This window comes from Chanos chanos, chromosome 9 (assembly GCF_902362185.1).
Source record: "Chanos chanos chromosome 9, fChaCha1.1, whole genome shotgun sequence".
Lineage (NCBI taxonomy): Eukaryota > Metazoa > Chordata > Actinopteri > Gonorynchiformes > Chanidae > Chanos > Chanos chanos.
The window spans coordinates 13,509,149-13,536,626 of record NC_044503.1 but is presented as its reverse complement, the minus strand read 5'-3'; the positions used below and the strand labels follow the sequence as shown (position 1 = coordinate 13,536,626).

The 27,478-nt window shown below is 40.0% G+C and overlaps 1 protein-coding gene across 2 annotated transcripts in view; it reads right to left on the bottom strand.

The window, feature by feature from the left end:
• Positions 1–17,953, bottom strand: part of cpne5a (copine Va) — a 58,482-nt gene extending 40,529 nt beyond the window's left edge. For both annotated transcript variants that reach the window (XM_030783927.1, XM_030783928.1), the window contains exons 1-3: positions 17,844–17,953; positions 2,554–2,594; positions 2–48 (exon numbers count right to left, since the gene is read on the bottom strand). In XM_030783927.1, the coding sequence (XP_030639787.1) occupies positions 2–48; positions 2,554–2,594; positions 17,844–17,953 (198 nt within the window). The remainder of the gene's footprint in view (position 1; positions 49–2,553; positions 2,595–17,843) is intronic.
• Positions 17,954–27,478: the final 9,525 nt, after the last annotated feature.

Here is a 27,478-nt window from a genome sequence, read left to right as displayed (position 1 = left end):
CCTCTCGCCACTGCTTCGACTCCACTCCTTGGGTGTAAAGGATACACACTGGGAACAAGAGAAAGAAAAATGATAGAGAGAGAGAGAGAGAGAGAGAGAGAGGAGGGAGGGAGGGAGCACACGTAATAGTCTGGTAAGATTTAGGAACACAATTACAAACATATGGTACAAATGGTGCCCTTTGAAAAAAAAAAAAAAGAGATATAGTTATCTAGTTTATTTACAGGTGACAGGGGACAGTTTAATGAATGATCCACATTCAAAATTGTATTCCTAACCTTTCAGTCAAGCAAATATTACAAAAAGAGGGAAAGCACAAACAAATAAATTGCTTCATTCTCGTCATCATAAAATATAGCAAAATATAATAAAGGAGATGTTGTGCTAAATGTCTACAAAATAAATTATTGTTACTGGCATAAGTTCTTCATTTTAAGTGCCCCTCATTTTAATCTGACAAGCCCATAAAGTTCTTTGATTAGCTGATGTATGTGGCCAAAGCACAGCAATAACGACCTTATATATAATCAGCTGTAGAAGCTGAAAAGTACCAATTCCTAAAACTGCCATTATAGTCTTCAGCTCAGTTCAGAGTCGATGGGCCTTGCGCATGCATGCAGAATTTATTGTAAAGTATGTTCAGGGACAAGTTAATAAACATCCTCATACTCATCAACAATTATGGAATACTCTACGCTCCCTTGCCTTCTAACACTTTAGAGTAATTATAGATGGAAACTGTTGTACGAACCCCTGTATCAGAAATATTTTTTGAGGATTCGTGATATTACATCAGCTGGTCTCTGAAAGGTGGTAAACCCTCAAGTTGTTCATGACGTCATTTGTTGACTGCTGTCAGTCCTGTGCAAATTCCTGTGCTGTTCCCACATCTGATTCACTCAAGTAACAAGTTACACAATGCAAAACAAACACGGACTCCTCACACAGTGTCAGAGGCCTAACTCCCAAAGAAAGTATTAATATTCAGAGGGCCGGGTTCACACCTAGGCACGCGTTATGTCACTTTCTATTGACACTGAGCAAAACCTGTCATATTAACATGCAAATCAGATGAGGTTGTTGAGGGAACACTTTGAATAGAGTAGGATAAATGTAATCACAATTAAGCTCACTACAGCCTGAAAAAAACAGTTTGGCTGTGTGAGAAAAAAAGAAATGCAAAACAAGGTATGATAGATGGAGGACAGTAACTAGAAAAAAATGAGAAAAGAAAGCAAAATGGGAAGCCATTTCATTTCTTTCGATGTTTTTAATGTATGTGCTATTATTGGACATAATGTAATGTGATAGACCCCAATGCTGCCATTCTGTGTGACAATATATAAAGTGGTGGTCAAAAATATTGGCCCCCTAGCATTTTTCCCAATTTTTCCTAAAATGTCAGTAACACTGTACTGGTACAATGATGCAGTGTTGGAATATCTGTGGTGCAGTACCTTTAACTACAAATTATAGGCCAACATTTAACCTGACTATATTTTCTTCAAGATGCCTTTGTGGTCTACAGTAGGTTCATTCTATTATTACTTTCAAGCACCCTCTCAGAGTAGACCCAGGTCATAATATACTATGTAAAATTGCAGGATTTGCACACTAAAATCGCAGGATTTTTCAATGACACCTCCACACCCAATGTTGTCTACATCTGTACTGAAAAGATGTTATATTCCTGCATGATTATAATGTAGGACATTATATGGATTATGTAGTTCCACAATATGACATCACAGCTTATTCACTTTGGCTTCCCCTGTCTCTCCATTTCCATGGTATTCTATCCTGCTAAATGTTAAACCAAACAGGTGACTGCTAAAATAAAGGAAACACCAACATAAATAACAGTAATTCAGTGAACCACCACAAGTCAAGAAAGCAGCCTTGATGCACTCTAGGATCATTTCTACAAAGGTCTGGAAAACTAATGGAGGTGTGTTACATCGCTGTTCCGAGACTAATTTCATCATTTGGTGTTTTGCTGATGGTTCTTGAAAACACTGTCTGAGAAATGGATCTAGCATCTCCCGTAATTGTTCAAGTTGGTTTAGATCTGATAGAGCATGGCAACTGATTCAAATCATTTTCGTGTTCATCAAAACACCATCATCACTGGCCACCTGTGCCTAATGAGCGGAGCGATTGTTTCATGATGTCCCGTTATTGATTGTTAAATTGTGTTATTACTATTTTCTCAGTAAATGTTTTACCTATTTTCACCTGTCTGTCTTAATATCCCTCACATACTGAATGAAGACTATTTACAGTATTTGACAGCTCTGAACTTTTCTTGCATTGAATCATTAATGCAATTATTTTTGATTACCAATTTCAGCCGATCATGTAGTCGTATGTAGACAGCCATTATCCCTCACTTACATGAAGGCTTTGAGAAGAATCACAGAGCAGCACACTCCTGAGATGGCATTTGAACAAAGAAAAACAGACACCAAGACCTCCACAATACACAGATACCCCAGTCTGCAGTCAGTAACTAGGCTATTACAAGACTAAAGGGGCAAGTAAAGCTGGACTTACGTGGATCCGACTTGGAGAATGTGTCTCGATCTAACAGGTCTCTGAAAAAGAAGAAACCAAACACAATAAATCGCTACAGGAACAGTAAGAACGTGGAAAATAAAATTATGGTCTAAGAAATTCATTGACATCAAAGTAAAGTTTAATTAAGTTTAAGTTTTATCAACTGTTCCATTGCTGGATTGTTAAAAGACGCCAGATGGTCTTTGCAAATAAACATTCAGTATGTAATTATTTTGGAATGACTGCTATTGAAGGTTCTAGACTAAACTAAAATTAAATAAATAATTTTTTTTAAAAAAGTAAATAAATATTTATTTTAACATTCCTGTTCACAGTTGCAAATATTTCTGGCTCCACTCTTGAGGTTTCCAAATACTGCCTTTCAAGCACACACCAGAGGTTTCCAACCCAGAGCTTACAAGTGAGTAGCTGGCCAAGAAATTCTACGACTTAAGAAAGTGATTTGGAATTTGGAAGTTACACTATCACCTTTAAGCAATCATGAGATAATCTTATATCTCTCTCCCAGTTCCTCCTTTCCAAGTGACCTTCCCCACCTTCAGTTATGAGACCGAAAGAAAGTAACTCCACAAAAAATATCAGTCATATTTGGTTCCAGTGCACAGACATTATCAAATTCGACTGACAAGATTTCAAAGACATGCAACTGACTGATCATTACCACTCAGCTACCGATCCCTGGCAGTCAAAGGTGAAGTGAATGTCTAACAGCCAGGGTTGAAGTGGTCATCTGGAATGGATCCCACATTGTGTGAAATGTGATACAGCAATGTGTGAATAAGGAGTATCTACATTGAGTAGAGGCAACAAGGGTAAGAGAGGGAGAGAGAGAGAGAGAGAGATGCATTTCTTGATGCATGTCTCTCAATAGTCCGATCCAATATGTCTTTTCAAATCAGACTAGGCAAAATGAGTCACACTCGCAATTTCAGACAACATGAAGAGATCATTAAACCTATATGACTGAAACAGCACAATTATGAAGATGAATGGATCAGCTGATTTTATTTAAACAATAAAGCAAAGAAAATTGCATTAAACATATTTTGCTTGAGTTGGCTGGAAAGATTTATTACAGGCCAAACAGAGGTCATTGCTTTTCTAGCTGAGTGGAAAATGGTGATCCTGCTGTAGCAAGAACCAAATGAAGTCCAAAGAACTGGCTGTTATTGGTATATAGCATACAGCACTGTGTCAAGCCTGTCATCAAAGACAAAGAATAAAGTTTAAAGACTCCTGATGCACACAATAAGCCCTCTTTGTAAATCACCCACTTTATTATCTCAGCCTTGCAAATATATTTTTGCACTGCATCACCATTAAGATACATAAAAGCATTCAATATTCTGCTTCAGTTCTCCAGTTATCACACCAGACGATTATGAGATCTCCAGCAGAACCACATGAAAGGATTCTGGAAGTGCTGCAGCCTTTAGGCGGAGTGACAGACAGCTCTTCCAGACTGATCCGAGACGTACATCGCTCTTTCTGCGAGAGGTTCTTAAAAACAGATTGCACGGACCAGCGATCGCCTTGCCATATGCTGGTGGAGCTGGCAGCCAGCGACCCAGTCCTCCATCGCTCACTTTCTCACTCTCTCTTTCGTTCTCCTCCAGTGCTTTTTGAGCTCTCACTGCTATTTTAGGGGCAGAAGGCAAAACATATGGGCATATCCACAAAAGCTGTCCGTCACAAACTGGGGGCATGAATCTTTCCCGTTCATTATTGGCTTTTCAATGTTTCAACGCAATTCTATAGGCAGCGCTTTCATCATAAAAAAAAATAATAATAATAAGAATTTCAAACACATTCATTCTCAAACTTTGAACGGCAAATGTTTTGTCAATATCGCTTTGAACCTTAAGTTGGACATAGGAAAAGGAGTTGCGCTGTGATCCATACTGAAATTTGAGTGTTCTCATCAGCACTTCAAACTCATTGGGAGATTGTATTGACCCTTCATTTTTAAGGGCATGAGAAAGCTCCAGAAATGTCAACAGGCAAAACAAAACAACGCACGTCTAAACACTCTCTTTAATCAGCACTGAGCACGCAAGTTAAGAAGGAGAAGCAAAGCAAATTAATTTATCACAATGTACTCCTGTCTTCCTTTTCAAACCGAACAGATCAAAACATGAAAAGGAGTTTCTAAACAATGCCCCCCCCAAAACAAGCAAACAAAAACACAAAGAAATGAAATCATGTTCAAATAAGAAAAAAGCGCAAAGACTCAGAGACAGCAGCGGATCAGTAAGTACTCCCTAAAAAAGCAGTCTTGATTCCCACAGCCACCATTTCTTCACATTACACAGCTATAGCATTTCAGCACCGAGCTTCCTATACATGCTCTAATTGGTGACAAAATCATCCACTCAGCCAATGAGAACAAGTTCATTCATTTCATTCTAAAAACTAATAAGACACAAATAGGACCTTCACCCACTTAATTGATTGGTGTCTTCATGTTCACACTACAGAACAAACAAGTGGCAGTGTGTTTGCTGTGTGACTGATTTAAAGATTAAATTAGACTGTGGCTGACTGCACAGATGTTACCTGTATGCAATGCAAAGTATATGTCTGTGTGTGTAGCTGAGATAGTGTGTGATGTGCATGCAGAATCAGGCAAATGAGAACTGGTTTAGTTGTCAATGGTGTGGAGGGTTTTTTTGGTGATTTAAAAGCCCAATGTTTTGCATTTTGCTTTAGGCCACCTGTTGCTGTTGGTGTATAAATTTGAGAATCTGCAATTTTAAATCCTACAAGAGGACTTTCTGCGAATCGAATCTGAAACTTAGAGGAAAAAAGTAAAGAAATCTCATAAACTGACTTTTGTTTCTCTCCGTGCCTCGCAATTCAGTATACAGATTTTAAGAGACCTGCATAAATGAATGGTGGCATATGCTCTTTAAGCCTAAGGCTGGTGTGGTTATCTCCATTTCACTATGAATCATACGGAAAAGATTGAATGAAGGAATTTGCCAAAATTTGTTATGCGCACTGCGTAGAAATGTTTGCCACTGGTTTAAAAAAATAAGCAGCAGTTGCTCTTTTTTTTCCTAGGCTGAATTAGTATTATATCTAACCTGCACTGTTACATATCATGCATTACCACTAATGTCGGGCTCATAATTTCATCAGTACATTATTTTAGGATCTTTTGTTCATTTAAACATACCATCTAATGTCCTAAATGTACAGCTGGGATATGAGATGGTTACTTTGAGTAATGATCACACAGGCAGTAAAGGTCATCCCCGGAGTCTCTGGGTCAGGAGATCACATACACATCTCCCAGGAGACCAAGAGGGCTTGTATTACATTGTACTAGCTTATTCTATTTGTAAAGGTGTATGAAAATGATTGTGTGTGTGTGTGTGTGTGTGTGTGTGTGTGTGTGTGTGTATGTGCATATATGTAAGTACATATGAGAGTGTGGATATGTACCTGTGTGCATGTGTGCCTGTGTGCGTGTGTGTGGTGTGTAGGGGTGGGGGTGGTTTATATACACACAAGTTTGATGGAAAATCTGAACAGAGAGCAGAGACTCACTGTGTTATGCTCATTAGCTGAGAATCTTGTCACATTGGCCAGCTTGGGCGTGGCTTTAGTCATGTGTCATCAAAAAGTGTGTTTTACATGCGTTAGCAACTCAGTACAGTGAGAGCATCTTTGGAGCACTTGGGCAGTGTTACGACTATGGAAGACAAACATAACTGTTCCATATACATCTTGCCTTGTACAGTCAGTTAACGGATGTGTTATTTTTTGTCATGCAGTTCTTTCTCTTATCATATATTTCTTGCTTTGACGTTGTTGATTTAATGTCACTAATTATTAATCACGTTAATTATCCTTATATTGTTCCATTGTTTCATTGTTTATTTTTGTTCAATTTGCATTTTTTTAAAATTTCATATATGTCTGTAACACATACATCTACATATTTATTTGATATTTAACTCATATTTCTGAGTGACAACAACTTTAAATTCTCTGACTAAATATTCTCCCTCATCTGTGCTCTCACATGATTACCTAGTTTAGCGTTCTAACTGGAATATCTGATAGCTGAGGCTTGGAGCAACATGTGGAGTTTCAATTCTCAGAACTCATTTATGGTGACGTTGGTGAAATGAAAGCAATATCTGTGTTGCTCCCAGTGTCTGATTATTCCAGCACCTCGGACAGCAACTATTTACCCTACGAAGTTCGCAGTATCCCCGTCGTAGCCATGGCTGTGATGGTTTTGTAGGTGTATATGTAATGAAAGCTGTCATCTGTAGAGTGTGTCTGTGTATGTGTATGTGTGTGTGCATGTGTACACGTGTGTGTGTGCGTGTGTGTGCGTGTGTGTGCGCGCACGCGTGCATCAGAGGCACTGGCATTTGCAAAGTCCAACTTTGTGTCAAACACTGAGCCCCTGTAGTCCTAGCTGACCTAATTCCTCTGGTTAAATTAACAGTGTCAGCTGTAATGAGGAGACATGCACTACACTGTCACGTCGCAGTCTAGCAAAGGAGGAGCGCAGACAACATCATCAGTCTAGCATAATTAAACAAAGACATTACCAGACATTACGAGTAAGCTGACCATCCTTTCCACTTGTATCCTACAGACCTTAATGACTACATCAGCTGACGGCTGGTGTTATATCTTTGAATGAGGTATGCGCTGTTACTGTAGAGTAAATTGAATGATGAGGAATGATTTCATTGCAGACCGTTCCCAGGCATAGCTTGAATCAATTTGCCTTTTAAATTAAAATTGACGATGCCACACTAGTTAAAAACAATTCACTGGATTATAATTGCCACAGGTGTAAAACAGATTTGTTGAGGGGAAAAATACAAATGTCATAATAAACCTAATTTTGTTAGTTTGAGCAAGACTCTTGACATCAACGAAAATCGGATATTAACACAAATAATCGCCTCAAAACAAAAGGAATTGAAGACAGGGATGACCCGATCCGATCTCAAAGATCGGTATCGGGCTGATCAAGGCATTTTTTAAGTAATGGGTGTCGGTTTTACTGAGCCCGACCCTAAGCCTTTGTTTTACGTCATCTGTCACACGGTGTCGTAAACGGAGAACATAATTTGTGGCAGGACGCGGCTAAAATGTATTCCGTGTGGATATGTTTTAAATTGGGAAACGAAAGCAGTCCAAAAGCCACTTGTAATGTTTGCAATGCAAGCATTGCGCGAGGCGGCAGTAACAGAGCTGCGTTTAATAGGGTACTACCACGGCACCTAAAATATAAACACTCAGCGGAATACAGTGAGTTCACTCAGGTAAAACAGGCAAAGGCTGCTCCGAAGCAACACACATTGGAGGATCTACTTTTAAAAGGAGAGAGAAATTTTCTCGAGACAGCGACAAGGCCAAAAAGATTACCGAGAGGGTAATTGAATTAATCGCTTTGGATGACCAGCCTATGTGGTAGCGAATACAGAGGCACGTTCAAATTCGGCAAATTGAGGTGAACGTTCCAGGCGAACGGGTTTTTAAATCGTTTTGAACGTTTTTTTAAATCAGCATATTCCGACGACATTAATCCTCAAGGCTACTAATAACAACCAAGGTACCGTTTCAAAATTGAAACACCTTACGCTTTAGCTGTATGTGATGTATGCGAGTTAGCCTGAACTAACGACCACAGAGAGCAACACAGTCGCCTAACTAAGGATTGATAACGATAGCATTCAAAAAAGAGGCTTTCAGAAGAAGTATCAACTTAACTGACGTCAGACAACTTAACCACTTGAATGATTGTAAGATTAAATAAAGTCGAACACTTACGTATATTTTCTGGTATAACTCCCACAGTACGTCTTACCCTGTCCATACTACATTTCAGTCACTGCTTTACAAGATGGTTTACTTTGTTATTTTGTAAAATAAAAAAAAGGAACAGCTTGGCCTTCAGCATTTTTTTTCTTAATGCATTTGCTATTCAGTTGTCAAGCATATACACTGAATTGGTTTTAATAACTTTAATAGAGCTGCTCATTGTCAAGAAGTTCACTTTGATCAGTTAAGTTCTCAGCACTAAGCAGTGAGATTAAGTCTTTTATTTGGTTATAGCTGAAGTGAGAATGCATTGGACAAAAGCAACAGTAAAGGGGTACCATTTAACTTTTCTAAGAACAGCATATTTAGATTTTGAGACCATACACAAACTCAGGCACCACAATATATGACTTCACACTAAGGGAAGAAAAATGACTGAGAACTAAACCAACCTTCTGTTCACATCTGCATCAGTGCTATTTCAACAAACTGGTGAGGGTACTTGATTTTCCCCAACTTCCCACTCAGTGAATTTATAGTTTCAAACATATGCCGTACCTCACACTCACCAGTTCCTTCTTATCATTAGCTTCTGTCCTCTGGATGGCTCTACCTCATATTGACTTTACAGAGCTTATATGTATGCATCTCATACAAGTATTGTCTGCATAATTAATCTCAGCTGAATGTGAGAGGAGAGAGAATGTCACATAGCTTGCAAAGTCAAGAGAGTTTGAGGCACAGCCAAGTACTTGAACTATTCTGCGCTTGCATGCCTCTGATTTACGGCCAAAAAAAATTTTAAAACAGAAAAACAAAAACCTCCAAGTTGTTCATTCTTCTATGTCTAAAACTTCTAATCATCTTATAGAGAATGACTCAGCTGCTTCAGTTTTTGTCAAGTTATGATGATCATTACCACAGAATTGTTTGTGGCGCTACAATATCCCGAATCATTCAACAAGATTTTATTTTCATTTCTTCCGAGTCCCTGTGGAACATTTGACTGTGAAGAGAAAGACTTCACTCATGGATGATGGCAGCAGAAATAATTCTATTCCCCATGTGAGTATAAACGAACTCACGTTTCTTAATTAGTCCTCACTAGTGACTGACTGCTAACCAATCATCTCTACTTGGAAAAAAAAATCCATCATGGGAATCAAAATGGGGTTTAATGAGAAACTGACTGTTTGCAGAATTTGAGCAGTCACTTGGGATGACCAGATGAGCCAAGACTTATAATTGAATTTCAGACGTGTATGAAACAAATGACAAAGCTTGGTTTTGATTACAAGTAATTCCCCCAGTGTTAGGCATTATACAATTAAAGTTGCCTTCAAGAATTTGGAGATCTGCAGCTATCATAGAGAAAACAATTACGTGCCCTGATTTGCCCTTCCTGTATTAATGGACCCTTTGTCTCATTTCTATGGCAGTCCTCACGTCGCGGTTATAATACTCATCCTCTCAATCATTTTGAAGTATCACAACCCTGAACTCAACACTGCTACCTTCAGGCTAGGACTTGACGTATCCTTTTTTTCCTGAATGATAAGAGTTATCATAGACCCTGAAAGTCATGAGTTACTAAGATGGGGGAAGTTATTGAGAGTAATAAGAAATGTCACAGGTGAAAGATGCCTTTTCACAAAGAAATCTACTCTATATAGTTCAGACGGATGCCCAGTTCACCTAATTTAGCTTGGCAAGATCCATCACAGCCTCTGCTATATTAGTTTAAGGTGTAATAGGTCTGGACTGAAACAAAATCTTGTAGCACTGCAATCATCTTTTTTTTGTTGTCTCTGCCTATATTAATTTATTTGAGTCACCAGTATTCCAAATTAACCAGTTTCTAACAGGACTAAAATGCCTCCGCACATACTTAAATGCAGTAATAACAACACCTAATTGGATAAGCAGACATGACTTATGCTCTAGAAAAACTTTTGAGTTAGCTCATATTAAGCTCAGAGATCCCTGGAGCAGTTTCAGAACATTACAGCTTCAGCTGGAAGGCACAATTTCAAAGCTTTCAATACTTCCTCAGAGTTTAGGTAAATGACAGTAACTTTTGTTAAGACAGAACAATTTTCAGTCAGTGGAAATGGTATGGTCTTTGGTAGCCCCCAATGAACTTTAGAACCTTAAATACATAGACCCTGAGAGGTCCTTTAAAATCCTGTGATCTCACACACCTCAGCCAAGTATTCTTTGGTCTGGATCTGTGTGTTCTCTGCAAAGCTGTGGTCCTGTTTTGCCCACAGCTTCTCACATCATAGGACCTGTAATCCTTACTTGTGGTCTCCTGCGATCGTGGTGGCACCATAATTGGCACCCTCGCCAGAGAGAAAATCTATTTCAGTGTGAGGGTTCAAAATAGACTCTGCTTTCCACATCAGTGGTGCACTTGATCTCTAATTGGTTCAAAGCAGCAGAAAACTCATGTGACTCTTGGACCGACACACGATATTTAAAAAAAAAAAAAAATTCTCTGAGTGGAACTGCAGAGAGAGTAAAGCCCTGAAGGTACGATTACAGGAACAGTTCATTTGTGTGCCTACAAAAATGTCTGAACAGTGTGAGATGACCCTTCTGGAGGAGATGTTCCCACTGATATTCAGCAGAGAGAGACCCATTTGCTATGATAAAACTTCACTCCGTGCCAAGTACAGTGTTGAGCAGAGCTGAAAGAGAATTACATGCATGCTAAAGTGATTCTTTTAGCTGGAAACAGATGACGGTCAACAGAGCGTAATTTAAAACCCCAGGCCTTCAATTTCTAGCTGTCCAGCAGCTAAATGACCTGCAGGATCAAGCCAAAATGATTTTAAAATGTTTCAGTGGACCTGAGGGTAAAGGAAGGTCTACATTTTACAGTCTCATTAACTCAGCTATGAACTGTGGCTACGTATTTGCTCCACTCCCTTAGAGACATTATAGGAAAACAATGGTGTCAGCATATCATCGATACCATTAAAGAAGAGGTTTAATTAAACCCATGACGCCCTTTAGTTGTGATGTCCTAGTTTTCTTGCTAACCAGTTGACCACAGGAAGCCCAAGAGAGGCATTAGAAGGCAAATTGGTATTGTTTTACCATATGAAAATCTATTCCTGTGTAATCACAAGTGTATGTAAACCATGTAATTATTCATAGTTGTAGTGTATTTACTCACTATAAGATTCTCATTAAGCATGGAGTCAGTGTAGTGATGGGACGTGTTCCCTTTCTGCACAGAGTTCTCCATTTGAAGAATGAACACAATAATTAATACTCTATGTTAAGACAGGTCATTAATGCCATATTATAATTCATTGGCTGACAAGGCTGACAATTTCCTAAATTTACACCACTGCCTCTGATCTCTCATATCCATATTCTAGTCTCATTTCCAGGTCTTGGCTGAAGCAAAACGCAGTAAATAATTTAGGAAGCACATCAATGAGCCCCAGTGACAATTTCTTAAGTCATCTGATTGCTGGGGAATTTTAATATAGTGTTAGTCATTGTCAGTAGATCTGGATTAATTGCAATGGGGGTTGTAGCTCTCAGTGACATCAATGCCATGAAATGCTGATGCTAAAGTAAAAGATTTAAAACAGGAATTTATGAGCTCCAGGTAAGAAGGTTGCAAAAAGGCTTCAGTAACGTTCTGAACGTTTATTTTAATATGATCCTCTTTCCTACACTGTCCAGAAGTACAGTGTTTTCTGATTTCATATCCCAGGCACGTCAGTTCCAGACAGAGGTCAATCAGATTACTAGCCTTCTTCCTGCTCAAGCTACAGGTGTGTTGTAATCCGAGTCATCTTCTCATCTCCTCAGTAGGGAAATGGAGAGATCTGTAGTGGAAAGGCTTAATAGCTTTGATAATAACTCTAAAGTGACACATCTTTCAAAACCATACATATCAACACCCCCCGGCCCCACACACACCCGCACAAACAAAAACACACACGCATTCACTCTCTCTCTCTCTCTCTCTCTCTCTCTCTCTCTCTCTCACACACACACGTTTGTACTCATATCCTAGTGGGGACTTCCCATTGACTCCCATTATCCTGTAACTAAAGAATACTAACCTATGCCTAACCCTAACCCTGACCCTAACCTTAACCAAAGAAATTACACTTTTTGTTTTATCAATAACAACAATATAGTTTAGAAAAACTTTGTCCTTCGAGTGGTGACCAGCACTTTGGTCCCCACCAGGCACCTTTGTCAGATTATGCTGTCTTACTGGGGACTTACTGGTCCCCAGAAAGATACCAGTGCACGCTAGCAGGCATGCACACACACACGAACGCACACACACAAACACACGCATTTCATTTTCAGTGGCATTTCACACAATTCATTTCCAAAGGCATTTCAGGTTTCACAATCTCAGGCAGGTCCTGAAATTGCCCCCTGAAAAAAGGTCCCCTTTGGCCATCACATCTAGGAGCCAACCAATAGCACTGTTATGAGATTTGTCACTCTGAAATGAAGGAGATCTATGTTACTTTGTTCTGTGTTTCTGTAGGTAATATAGGGCCAGATTCCAAACTTTCTATAGGTTTGGGGGCGTTAAGTGTAAACCTTTGAAAACAAGCAAAAAATTATGGGAGTGGATTATCTAGTGCATCGAGGTTTGTCAGTCTTAAACTGGTCTTAGTGAGAGGGGGATTTTACTATGCATTTCGAAACCCATATGCAGTTTTGGTCCTTCCCGTGGAAGTGCAATTTGTTCTAAGAAGGAACAACAAAATAACAGAATGAGGGGAATGTTAAAAGGTGTAGGTGTCATAGAAATAACTGGATTTGCAGATTTGCACAACTCACACAGACAGCTAACTTAATACTTAAAACCCAGCCTGTTTTCACCGGCTTAGTGAGTCAGCTCAGGTGATTATGTTTCTTTTGTTTGGGTTTGTGGCTTTGCGCAAATTAAAATACCACCAAACCTTTGGTAAACCCATCTTTCCCTGTTCAGCACATAGACATGGACAATCAATTGACTTCTGTAATGCTATCTTAACCAATACATCATGCTGAATTGCTACACACAAGAATAAATCTAACACCATTTGCTGTAATGTGACACCAAGTGCTAGAGGTGCTCTAGCAAATGTTGAGGTTACACTGAAAACAGTAAGGGCTCCATGTGAAACAATGAGAGAAATCTAAGCACCAGTGAGTCATTCTTTGAATGTTGATGTGCCTCCTCTACACCTGCAAGGTCAGGAAGCAGAAGAGAATTTAGAAGAAGACCTGCATTCAAGCTGGAAAAAATGCAACCAAATGCCTTCCTACCCGACTAGGGAAATAAATCTCCACAACAACAGATAGGGAAAACTCGCTATTGTTATCGTAGATCTGATTTTGGAGGGTGCGGGCTCACTTTGGGATACAGATATGATCACTGAACGCCGTGGTTCAGTTTTTTTGTATTCAGTCCGTAACAGTTCCGGCTGAAGTCTAAGTCAGACCTCTGTGATATCTTTATTGTATGTGTCAGCCTGACATCATTGAATTTTTATGGCCAGGATGCCACATTGAATTGACAGGACGTTTAGCTTGCATTTCCTCAACAAAAACCAAAAGAATTCCAAACATATCTGTTGCCTCCAGAACCATGCGATTGAATATAATGGTGTTTGGTTTCATTTTTTTTACCCCAAAATTCATAAAAAAAAAAGAAATACGAATCTAATTTAAAATAGCAAGAGAAAAAAACACTATCTAGACTAAAGAAACCCAGAGGTCGCTGCTCACAAAGGCTTTACAAGAAAAACTTTACCGACTGTTTACAAATTAAACTTATATGGCTTCTTCTTTGTAAGTAATATTAAGCAATAGCAGATTCCCAATAAATGACCGGCACCAACTGTCAGTTATTTGTGGGATGGTAGATTTTTATACTGGTTTCAGTTTGTACAGTCAGCATTCCAGTTTGTTGACTAAGCGTAGACAGTTCTGTCTTTCAGATAACCAAAGTGACTGTAGCACAATCCATAGTACAATCCAGCTGCTTCCAGACCCTGATCTGGGCTCCATCATTATGCCCCTTGCAAGCATCCCCACACAGGAAACTTATCAATTATTCAGCCCCATTGCTCGACTCACAATTGAGTACATTTACAACTGGCGCCTTGCGACCTCACTCAAACTTCACCTTGCCGTAGCAGGGAGCAGAAATCCTTTGGATCCCTCTAAATCAATTCTAATCCCCTTCACAGGGATCAAGGAAGATCCTTCAGCCCACAACGCGTTTAGAAATCTAATATTTGGAAACCAAAGGCATGCGCCGACTGTACTGTGTACTAGTCGTCACAGAAAAAAGTGTATGTTTGGTCATATACATATCCAGCTCCATGACATCTAGGTATTAAAAGAAAAAGTGAAAGAAATGTTACTATTTTGATGTCTCTGAAAGGATGAGAGTGATGTGGTAAATCTAAGAGCTTCTGACACTCAAACCTGACTCTCATGAAAATGATGCAATCAGCCATTTCAGAAAGCCTGCTTCCCTGCGTTTATAAGCTCTCAGATATTTGATGTTGGGGTTTTTAACTAAAAATGTGTCTGCTGCCTTTCCTCAGGCATATTGTATATCTAAGGGCTACACAGTGTTTATGTGTGGTCTCACCTCCCCCCCCCCCCCCCTTCCCCAACCCACCCCTCCCAACACACACACACACACAGAAAATACCGGACATGAGGATCAGTCCCATATCACAAGATTTACAGCAGGCCGTCTTTAGTTTGATAAAGGGGTTATCTGCTCTGGCCTTTCCTTCTTGTCAGACTTTTTTTTTTTCTTCCAATCCAATAACAACGACGGGTTATGAGAATTTCTTCAGGGGGGCATCAGAGCAATTCAATTCTGTGTCTTCAGCTATCTTCAGCCTGGCTGCCTCACTAAATCAATTATAGGAGAACAAATGGTGCTACCTCTCACCACGTCACCTCTCATCTCAGCCTGTGTGAAAACATTCGACGGGAATACCTAGTGATATACATATTCTGGAAGATCTATTCCAGTAAAAAGGCAAGAAATTGTTAAATATAAGAAGGAAAATGGCCCATATACCTCTGTTTTCTTCACAGAATGGGTCCTATAACTGAAAATCCATTAGCGATTCACCTACTTAACGATTCACCTGCTTTCAGCTGTTTTCTTCTGTCTTCTGAGTGGACACGAATGAATGCAATGCAGTGATTTGAAATATGTTGGCAGTTGTTTGAAACAGCAATGGCCTGAGGAACTGTTGTTTTTCAGATGAAGCAAGGTCTGAGCTGACTTTAAGAGACTCACGGGATGTAATGGGTTAATCCCTAGAAGCACTGTAATGAATAGATTCACAAACAGTGATTTGTACTGTTTTTACACCTAAGAATGTTCACACTGGACAGTCTTTTTGGCCCTGCATCAGACAGGGTGAAAGAGTCCTCACTTAAAAGAAATGCCTGCTTTAAAGCAAAGTGATTTCTGAATTTCACAGGGTTCTTAGTTTTTTTTTTTTTGGGGGGGGGGGGGGGGGGGGTCGAAGCACCAAGTGTTAAACCTCATGATGAAACACTTTTGCCAGAAATACTCTGTTTTCGTTCTTGCTCCTGAGAAGAACAACCACAACAACACATATTCTACTCACATAATCAAGTTAACCCTTTGATGGTTAAAGCTAAAATGCTAAACAATGAGCTTTGAACATTATAATATCATAAAATACATAACACATACCATACATTTGTATGTTTTAATACAACAAAAATTATATATGCAACTTATTCCTTGCAGAGAGCAGTTAGAGGATTGCTACGAGAGACAGTTCATAGGGATTTATTGATTTGATCTTAAAAAGGACTGAAAATATGTAACACATTCTGTCCAAAGAGCGGCAGTGAGACCATCAAATGCAGAGCTCTGTAAAGCATAATTCAGCATCATATTTCTGGACAGTAAAAGCTGCCAGGTTTAATAAATTCAGGAAAAACCTAACTGCCTCAGCTCTACACTGTACAAGACTTTATTAATGCAAGAGTCACACTCCCACCCAATCCTACCCCTGACTAAAATGCTGGAGATTTCGAAATTTAGAGATGTACAAAGTGGGTAAATTTCACTTATTAGCGTTGCCAAATGGAATCCAGTGAATTTTCAGCTGCTGAATTATGCATTTTATTAATATCATTAAGTTTCAAATTGGACTGAAGCACGTATAATTTACTATGAACGTCTATTAGTGTGTCAAAGCAAGCATTAAATGTGCCAGCTGAATCCATTTCTCCTTAAGATGATGGAGAGCCCCCCACCCGAACTAATATTCCGCCTATTACTTTGACCATTTAGGCTACTGAGGTCCCAGTAGTGAGGTTACACGCAAGAGAGATTGGATTTTATATCAACCTCAGCTGAAACCCTTTTTACCGTAATGCAACCCATTTGATGAGAAAGAGTTTTCATATCGAGATAACACAAACACAGAGTGGCATTTTAATTCAGCCCTCTACTCCTCTATAAAACCAAATTCCTTTACTAGGACAATTAGTGGGGGGCTAATTATTCATTTTTACCCGACCCGGTTTTTGTTACCGTAACACGCATTGTGAGAGTAAAAATGTGCCTTTAAAACACTATATTTTCAAATTTGGCTGTATTGTTCGCGTATCCGATGAGCACAGGCAACTGCGGAGGGACTGCCTCGTTGTCAGAGAGACAGAGACTCACCCCACAAAAAGCAAAGCTGGCCTATCATGTTCAAACAGGACAGGTCTGCTTCTTAATAAGAATTAAACAATCAGACTTCAGTTTCGCTGAAATACTAATTAAATAAATAAGCATAAATGTCCGTACTGATCCTCGATATAAAATGTTTGAGAACTAGCCCACATAAGCAAAGTATTGTCCATCAAGCAACGCCAGAAGAGTTCTGAGTTTCTCATTTAGGGTAAGGTGTGGGGGTGAATTCCTCATTGCCCGTGAACACGTAACCACAACTCAACTTTTGCACAATAACTAACTGCAGACAATCATTAATGATGTGAAAAGCGCTCATTTACCACAATATCGCGGAAGCATGCGGAGAATTTTTGCGGTTTGTTCGCCACCCATATAATCTGTCGTGGACTCATGTTGTCTATCGTAAGCATGTAATGTTAGGATCAAATCGAATGATGGAAAAAACAATGTCTTTAAACTAAGCCTTAATGACTTGTTCATTTATATGGTGTATGTTTTTTGGCAACTTAACATGGAAAATCAAAGCAAAACGCACATACCCACAAATTTCACAGAAGTGTTAGAACCTTGTCGCGACTAAATCAGAAGTAACTGATGTCTGACATAAACAACAGTAGAAATGCGCGTATGAAAATAACTGTTGTCATATGGATAGTGTATAATGGACAAATCTTGTACAGTTTAAATGAAGAAAAGAAGTGATATCCCTAAATGAGAAGTAAGATCAAAGCGCGGCTACCTGCAAGAGACGGTGATCTCCACTTTTGTGGCTGGGATATTCCCAGTTATGGGGTCGAACTCACACACTGAGGCCATGTCCTCCAATTTGTCCATGACGTCTCCCTCCATTAGCGCTGGGGACTCTGGGCCGCTCTCCGCTTCACACAGCTTGGCTGTTTCTGGGTCCCACCAGCGGTTCCCCAAATCACACGCCTCTGGCCAGGCGCGGGTGTGCGCAGGGAGCGCAGCAGTGCCAAATAGAGATAAGCGTCTGCGTTGCAGATACGGAGTTAAAAACGAGAGAGGGGGAGATTCCGTAGATGCACTCTAGAAAACTAAATCTACTCTAAGCAAATATCGTGGTTAATAAAGAACGACTAAGTGACAACAACGAGTTTAGGAGTGTGAAGTCACAGGTCTGATCTTCACTGAAGCTGGAGGCGCTCTCTGTTCGCAACGGTACCGTTTGGAAAGTAAACGCGCTGAACTCCACCCCTTTTTGCATTCTTTCACATGCTCGCTGCGACTACTGCTCAGTGCATCACTCGTTGTATTGATCTATAGCTATGACTCATTACCATCCCAGTCATTTCTCACAGTTGCAGCAAAGGAAATTAACAGGCCAGTAGAGTTATTACATAATTTTCTTGTAATAAGCAGCTGTAGCGCATTCATAAAACAGTTTGAGGGGGATTACTGAACTGATGAGAAACACGGTGATATACATTTTGCTTAATAACTTAGGAATAAAAAGGAATCATCAGCTGTTCTTTTCGACCTGGCTCGAATTGAACTACAGTGTTATGTGTAGTAGTGAACCGACTTTGTAGTTTCATTCGCCAAAAGTTTAAAGGTCTTTGGACTTATGCAGTTCTGTGAGTGGGATCCACGTTCCGAGTTTCTCGTATTTTAACAGAGGAGATTTCAGCACCACTGACAGTTCCTCTTTACCGAAAATAATAATCACGCATTTCTCCAAATGCGTAAGATTTAAACATTCGCTTAGTTTGTGTCTTTTTCACAAATAAAAGTCTTAATAAACAAATCAAAAAACAAACAAACAAACAAAAATTCATTCAGCTTCATTTTCCATGGGAAATTTATTTCCCAAGCAGATCTTCCATTTTGCTAGTTCAGTAACACTGAGGTTTGTGATTTTGTTTGATCAAACATAAGAGCAAAACCATGGTTAGATTAAGCCAAAACAATCTTTAGGTCTCATCTGAACCAGGTGTTTTCTTACATAACTGTTTTTTTTTCAAACAGGCTTTATACTAGGAGCAAAGGTACCAGTGTGGCCCACTGGGCAAAGTATGCCCATTTTAAAGTCTTTTTACATTCCTCTACAGTGCAGGGCTGCACTGCGAAAGCCGAGGCTTTGCACTATGTGTCTCTTCAATGAAACACACAAAGGCGAAGATCTGAGCAAGGTTGGAATGAAACAAAAGGTGCAAGGAGTCTGGAGTTAATCATTTGTCGGGTTTAATTTCATCTTCCACAGTCTCCCGGTTCACTGATGTTAAAGCCCCTTAAAATGCCCTGGCCCATGCCGAGGCACCCTGCAGACACCGTGTGCTCTCAGTTTTGGCCAGTACGTGTAATTATCGGCTGCAAATGGGTGGGAAGAGAGGCGGTGTGGCAGCCCAATAGTTGCATTCTGACAGGACCCCATATTGAGATTATCTTCCCTTGGAAGGTTGACTTTTCAGACTACCCAAATGACGACCTTGTTTTGCATGTGGCTCTTTTTTCTGCCTCTTTCTTTTTTTAAATAGATACAGATTACAAATAGACTCTTTCAAATAAATACAGATGTAGGATGTAGTGGATTTGTGCAAGAGAGAAAGAGAGAGAGAAAAAGAGAGATTTTCAGCATTATGGAAAGCAGCTTGACATATTCTCAGTTCTTCTGTTAATGACCCAGGAGCATTCAATCAAAGAGTTTTCATCAAGCCAGCTCTTGTCTCTCTTCTTGTTCTGAAAGAGAAGAGGTCACAGACATATAAATCAGGAACCCCACCGACATCTTTTCCCTAGTTGGAATTCAGTTCCAGAGGGAGAGCATTTCACAAGGTGACATCCAACCACGCCTTTCAATTACACATACCTCTGGACCTGACTGGTCTGTTGTCCTCAGCTGATGGACACAGAGATACAGGAGTACATCCTAGTGCCTTGGCCTATGCTCTCCCATCCTGAACTGCACAGAGTGAAACTGTCAATCACAACAGCACCATGCAGGCAGACTGGTGCATTGGCGCACATAATCATCTAGCACGTCTCAATTCGTTATTTTACACCTCAGTAAGTGCAGCCAGTCCAAGTCCAACAAAAGTGAAGTGAAGCAGTATAACGAAGAGGACCTTGACGTAGCTCAAACTTGACACTACCTCTCCCTGACCCGTGAAAAAAAAAAAAAAGAAATTTACAGAGAATGAACAAGTTATCAAATGAGGCAGTGTTCCATCTGTTATGTAGTTTTTACTTGGTGAAGACAGCCAGTGCCTCATTCAGACAATTCTGAAATCACCATTTCTCCTGTGGAGATAAAGCAAAAAGCCGAGACAGGCAGAACAAACAATATGGTTTTTATTTCTGAAAGGTCTACGCCTGGAATCCAGGGATCAGTAAACTCCTCCTTGTGCCTCCTACATGTGTCAGTCACAGATCGCTGAGGGGGAGCACAGTGGAGGGCTCATGTCAGCATCAGCAGGACAGGAGCACATGGAGGAGCGCTCCCGCTGATAGTCAGATGGAGCCTCGTCACAGCGAGGCAACCCATTAAGAAGCCGGCGACCACTCCATCTTGCAGATGCCTTCAAGCAAAAACAGAGCGTTACTGCCACAGTGGGCAAGCAGCCATCAGAACTAGAGGTGCCCGGGAAAACACAAGCTCATCATGTATGGCAGCGGTGTCGGAGGAAGATACAGTTGTTTGCTCGATCAAGAGTTTTGGGAAGCAACAATCCTGCATGCATCTCTCAGAACGTAGCTTCATTCATGGTGTTCACTGGTTTTTGCTATGTCCAGTTTAGACATAGTTTAGATGTTTTACAGTGTACAATGTGCCATGGGTGATCCGAACACGACGGAGAGTCAAAGAAAAGAACATGAGAATGATATTTGGACTTGTGAACTATATTTCCCAACCATCAATTGGGTAATTGTGATACTTTAGTGGACAATGACTTCGGGCCATGTCATATCAGTCACATTTCCTGTTATGCATTAAAAGGAAAATAATTTAATCAACATTGCTCGTAAATGTTACAAGCAAACTCTCCAGGCAAAAACATTCTGATATGAATCCCTGTCATTCAGCATTGATTGATGGCAAGTTTTTTTTCCCTCTTCTTGGCAAGGACTTTTACAAATGAAGCCATCAACCATAAAGTGATTGGAAACATTAAGGAACATTGACTGCAGTTGAAATGTACAATTTCAAAATCCTATGTGAACTTTAGAATGAGAAAAGCAAGTGGTGGCATTTTTTTTTATCACCAGAGACAGATTTTTGACGGTGACATATTTTTGATAGCTGGCAGAAACTCAGCTGTGACAGAGAGAGACAGTGATTGACATGTGATTAGCCTCATCACAACAGGGTCAACCCCCACAGGTTCACTGGTCATAAACAAACGTTCATCTGAGACTTAGGAGAAACACCTCTGGGAGACAGGCATCACTGTGAAGCAAGACACTGCCTTTCCTCAACATTCCTGCTATCTTTCATCTCTTACATCCAAACAAGAACCTGAGATTCAAAAATGATCAGACTTTAATTGGCATTGCAAAGAATTTTACTGAAGAGCTTCCTCCAAATGACTCTAAAATTATGTTTTTGCAGATATGTTGATGAGTCATTATTTGATTATAGAAGATACACAACAATCCTTATCTGGCTCCAGCTAGCCTGAAACACATTTTTTTTCTCAACAAGGGCATTTAGAAGGCTCCTTTTTTCAAACGATACATGAGTGTGTACAGCATATAACTGATAACAGGTTCCTCTGAAGTAGTGAGGTAAAATTGTAACACACGCGTTGAACAACAAAACAGAGAGGAAAGTGTGTCTCAAACCCACAAGACTTTAGGTTCTTTCTGTGGATTAGCATATCTTGCTAAACAGACTGAATTTTTAGTGTTGTAAAGTGCTTTAAGTCTCAGTTGGAGGAGAAAAAAAAAAAAAGAAAACGAATGAACATGCTGTGACGAGACAGAAGAAGCCGGAAAGGATAGAATCTGTGCAAATGAACAGAGTGAAATTTTGGAACAGCTTTGTCATTCACTTGGGGGAAGAAAAAGAATATCGTACACAGAAGAATAAAACTCTGTATTGATCGTGGCAGCTGGGACTTAAATAACACACGGGTCTTGGCTGATATTGGAACAGCTAATCTTATAAAGATATTTATTTGTGAGTTTATAATATATGGATAAACATACTTTGAAGAAGTACTTATGTGATGGACAAGCCTTTTGATGTTCTTGCATGTCCTTGATGGAGAGGACAATTCTGACCTTCACATGACCAAACTTAGGTTCTTCAATCACTTTGAACAAATTAGTCAGGAGAGTCTCACTCTAAAAACTTGTAAGCACACTGATTGGGCAAAACACAATCAGAGAGGAGAGGCACCAGTACAATTATAGCTTTTCTGTCTGATTACTAGATGCTTCCTGTATGCATCCTTTCGAAAAATTGTGTTTCAGTAAGTGATGAGCAAATTGCAAGGGTGACAAATGATGGAGCTTGTTTTGGCATGGTTCTCCCATTCAGAAGTATATCTGACAGTTAAACCAAGTGAGCTGCAGCAACTGTTATATCCCAAAACAAATGTCACAAGTGTATTGATACAATATTTAACATGCAAGCTCACAAGGCTAATTTTAAGTGTGTGATAGCTGAGAACATGCAGTGGTGCATATCAGACTACAGCATCTTCTAGAAAAAATTATATTTCATTCAGCACTCAACACCTCTTTCCAAAGACCGCCACTTTTTTTTTTCAGATATCATGTATTTTAGCTGAGATGCCACTATCTTAAAATAACAGAGAGGTTGAGATGAAGGGATGGCATGATATGGCCCTCCCTCTCTTCTCCTCTCCTCTCCTCTCCTCTCCTCTCCTCTCCTCTCCTCTCACCAGTAGTGCTACATCTAACATCAGCCTGACCCAGTTTAAACCTACCCTTGGCTGACACATGCATATTCATTGGTCTCTCAATCTCAAACCTGCCACGAGTGTGTGAAGAGGAGGTTTCTTTAATTACTGTTCATCCCATTTTGCTATGAAGATATCTCAGACAATATCCAATGGTGCATCACGTAACACATTTGTGATAAAACTAGAATACGAGTGCCGTTTGTGATTGATAACCCTCTCTGTTCACGTCAGTTTATACACATGAACAGATTTAGTTAACGCAAACATGACATTGATCACTGTCTAGGATGGATTTTGTTGTGTTGTTTGTTGTGGGGGTTTTTTTTCAATTTCATTGCAGTCTGTGGTACTCAGACATAACAAAAGCCTTAAATTTCAGAATGTCCAATATCATTATATGCACAAGGACTTATACCAACAAAATTCAGTTGCAGCAAAACATCTCCTTTCCATCTGTCTAAGATCTTCTCAGATTGTCCACACACACACACACACACACACACACACAAGCACACACACGTGCTCCTGTGACCAAGTGACACTTGATAGCTACATGTCCTATGCAATTTGCACTAAAAAAAATGGATTGCCAGATTTAAAAAACATGGAAAGTCAGTTCACGTCTTCAAAAAATTTCCTGCGCCTGCACAATCCTCACGGGAACTCCCACAAAATAACAGAGTCTAAATGTCAATTGGTGCCTACCATAAACAAATGCCATGGAAAAACAGCAGAAGAACACAAGCCAAATCCTGGTCTTATCACACGGAATTGCAAATAGAACAAAACCTCCCCTCTGTGTCTTGAGGTCTGTAAAATTCAATGGCTTTAGAAATCCTCTTAATGCATTTCTGCACCGACTTTGACCTGACTCTGTCTCCAGGAGTGCAGTGCTTGAGGAGGACGATATTTTAATATTCTGAACAAAGTAAGCAGCAGCATCAGCACGGAGAATTCAAAGGCTTAAAAAGTCGATTTCCACAAAACTGAGCATTCCTCAGCTATCTGTTTTCCCTTCATCACGCTCTCTAAAGTCTACTTGAGTCAATAAAATGACAGTGAAAGTTATACCCATTACAAATCTCGAGACTCTTCATTCTCTGTTTCTACAGAGAACTGTTAGCTGTCAACATCATGCTGGTGTGCTTGGCGAGAAGTCTAACAACAAAGGCTAATCCTATTACTTTTGGATACTAGCCGATGCTAATGTAGTTTTGAGTCTTCTCAATCCACACACTGAGCTGCTTCTCGGTAAGGATTAAATTAAAAGGATTCAGGCAAGGAATAAAAAACAAATTAAAATCACTACATTTCTTGTAATTTAATTTCCTTTCCAGACAGGAGACACTGGAAGTTCTAATTGTGAGCTTTTCCAGGGAGTTAGTTGCAAATACTAACGAAGAAATCAAAGAGACAACCAAAATTGACTGGTTCGAAAGGATCTATGAACTGACCAATGGAGTCCCAGCTGGCGTACTGCTCTTGGGAAAAAGCTGAGTGGCGTTATGAAAGCATTCTGAAGCTGGTGCAATCTGATGCAAGTATTTGTGAAATATGTTTGCACATGTGATATAACACTGTTCACTCTGTGTCCAGTCAAAAAACTGATTGGTTGGAAGCATCATGCAAGATCTGTGAGGATGACAGGTGAAGCCATACATTTCTAAACCCTAAGCCTATGCGGGAGACTTGCTCAACTCACCTGCTGAAAGACAAAAAATCCTCCCCAAAAACCTCCCTGCCCATATTTATTTGGCAAAATATCTTGAGAAATTCTTCTTTTGAAAAGCTTACATTTTATTGCAGATAATGCGGAGGTGTCTTTACCACAAGACAAGAACAGCATTGAAAATCCCCAAGTTCTGCTGAAATAGATTGAGCAATATTTCTGTGGGCTGCCAAATTTAGCTTCCTATAACTTCTGTATACACTGCCTGGCACACTCTAATATTTCGTTGGACTGCCTTGAGCTTTGATTACGACGCGGATTCACTGTGGCATTGTTTCGACAACCTTATGCGATGCACAACATTTATTTCCGTCCAGAGTTGCACTGATTTTTGGCTGAGATCTTGTTGATGACAGGAGAGTCGAACCACTCCATAGAGTCTTCTCCAGCACATCCCAAAAACTTTTAATGGGGTTAAGGTCAGGACTTTGTGGTGGCCAATTCATGTGTGAAAATGATTCCTCGTGCTCCTTGAATCACTCTTTCACAGTTTGAGCCTGATGAATCTTGGCATTGTCATCCTGGAATATGCTCATGCCATCAGGGAAGAAAAAATCCACTGATGGGATAACCTGGTCATTCAGTACATTCAGGTACTCAGCTGACTTCATTTTATTCCCACATAACGTTGCTGAGCCTAGATCTGACCAATTGAAGCAACCCCAGATCATAACACTGCCTCCAGAGGCTCCAAATCCAAACAGCGACTTTTTTTTGGCCAGGCAGTGTATATGTATCCACAGGTAAATGTAGTTTGCAATTAGAGCAAATTAGAGAAATGAGAACAGAATCCCATATAAACCTCTAGAGACGATAGCCACGTCACAAAAAAGGTTGTGACTTCATTTTAGCTTTCCTTACTCAGCTAGCTCTTAGTATCAGTGAAGGATTGTCAAGAGTGCGCTTCAGCTTATTCTCATTACTATGAAGCTATCGTAAGCTCACCACGAACCCTCCTACACATGCTCCTGTAAATTAGCAGCAAAAGAGTATAAAAACCATGCAGAACCAACAAAATGGTTTGTTTGAGGGATGAGATCAAGTGTTCCCATTATGTCTTTCTCTCTGCCAGACCTGGGCACTTCCTCCTTTCCCCCTGGTGGCACTAGTCTGGGATAATGACCTGAATACGGGAGCAGCTTCATACCAGTTAAGCTGTAGCATCGCCTTAGAGCGAAACACTCTCCAATGCACATCATTATATAAACACTCTGAAGACACACACACGCGCGCACGCGTGCGCACACACACAAACAGATACCCCGCAAGGCCTATCAGGGTATGTCATTATCATTTGCCTCATTAGCAGACCTGCACATACTGACGCTTATCTTTGCCTCATCGCCTGGGGACGTCATCAAACGAGATTCCTACATCTCCTGGACGACTCACTGTGAGCAGCTAGTGCAACGGGAAAAGCCCCACAAAAAGTATTAAACTCATTCAGTTCCTTGAATTCAGAGAAGCTCTCAAGCAATCGAAATACTGTACAAACAAAACCTGCCTCCAGTGTGGCCTTTGTTTCCATACTGTGAGGTTGAAAAGAAAGATAGATAGTTCATAACACAAGGCTCTCTTTCAAGAATAACTCCTTTCTACAAATGGAGAAAACAACCCTGTTTTAAACAGAAACCTTTTACTGGACACAATTCGGTTTGCTTTACTCAATGCCCCCCTTTGGGTAAATCCTGCTGGTGAACAATACTGAGCAAACAGGGAGCCAGGGCTTAACAGCAGCACAGCACAGATCATTTGAGTGTGATGGATGGTTCTGGGAAGAGATGAAAGGTCTTGTAATTTTATCACAAGGGAATCCTCTCGCTTTCCCTACATCTGTCCATCCAATCAATGGTTTCTCATTCGTGTGACTCGAGCTGACCTCCCTCAACGCTCAAGTGATGGATTAGCACAGAAGAAAAAAACCTTGGAAGAAATGTTCTTCATGCCTATGGATCATCAAGACATCAATATTCAGACAACAAAGCTCACCTTAAGGCCCTCTTAACTACCCTTTCTTTTTTCTTGTTGAGGCACTGGAGAGCTTCTAAACTAACACTGAACACTCTGATAGTCTGTTACTCTGATTCCATTATTAATCACATGGTTTTTCACCAGGTAATAGCTGAATCCTTGTCTGTGTATGAATCAAGGGTCACATAAGGATGAAAGTTATTTCTGATGACAGGTGTTTTAGTGTGTCTAATCAACTCCATTCACATTCATGTAATCCAAAGTTACCCCGTTTCATGTTCATTCATAAAAATACTTAAAGGCCTCGGGTAACACTGTAACGGTGCTTCTCAGATCTTCTCAGTGATGGTTCTTAATGTTCATCTGTCGTGGTGTGTAGGGAAACATATGGAAGTAGCTTCCAGACTCTGATGGAGTCAAGAATTGACATCTCTAATGATCACAAGTCCTTGGATCATATTATATCCGCAACCTGGAGATTCAATATTGAAACAAGTCTGACAAACAGCATCACAAACGGCATAACTTTGTTATGCAGGTCATAGCATTAAATTGTGTGATTAATCAAAACAAATGTCTTAAATTGATTACAGCATAATCACTGATTGTCAGTTGGGAATGATTTGTTATGCTCAATATAAATGTAATAATCACAACTGAAGTTTAGAAAACTGGCTGAGAGAGAGAGAGAGAGAGAGAGAGAGAGAGAGAGAGAGAGAGAGATATGGGGAGAGAACAGAGAGTAAGGAAGGGGGTGCAAGCAGGTCCAGCTGTGGTTAAATTTAA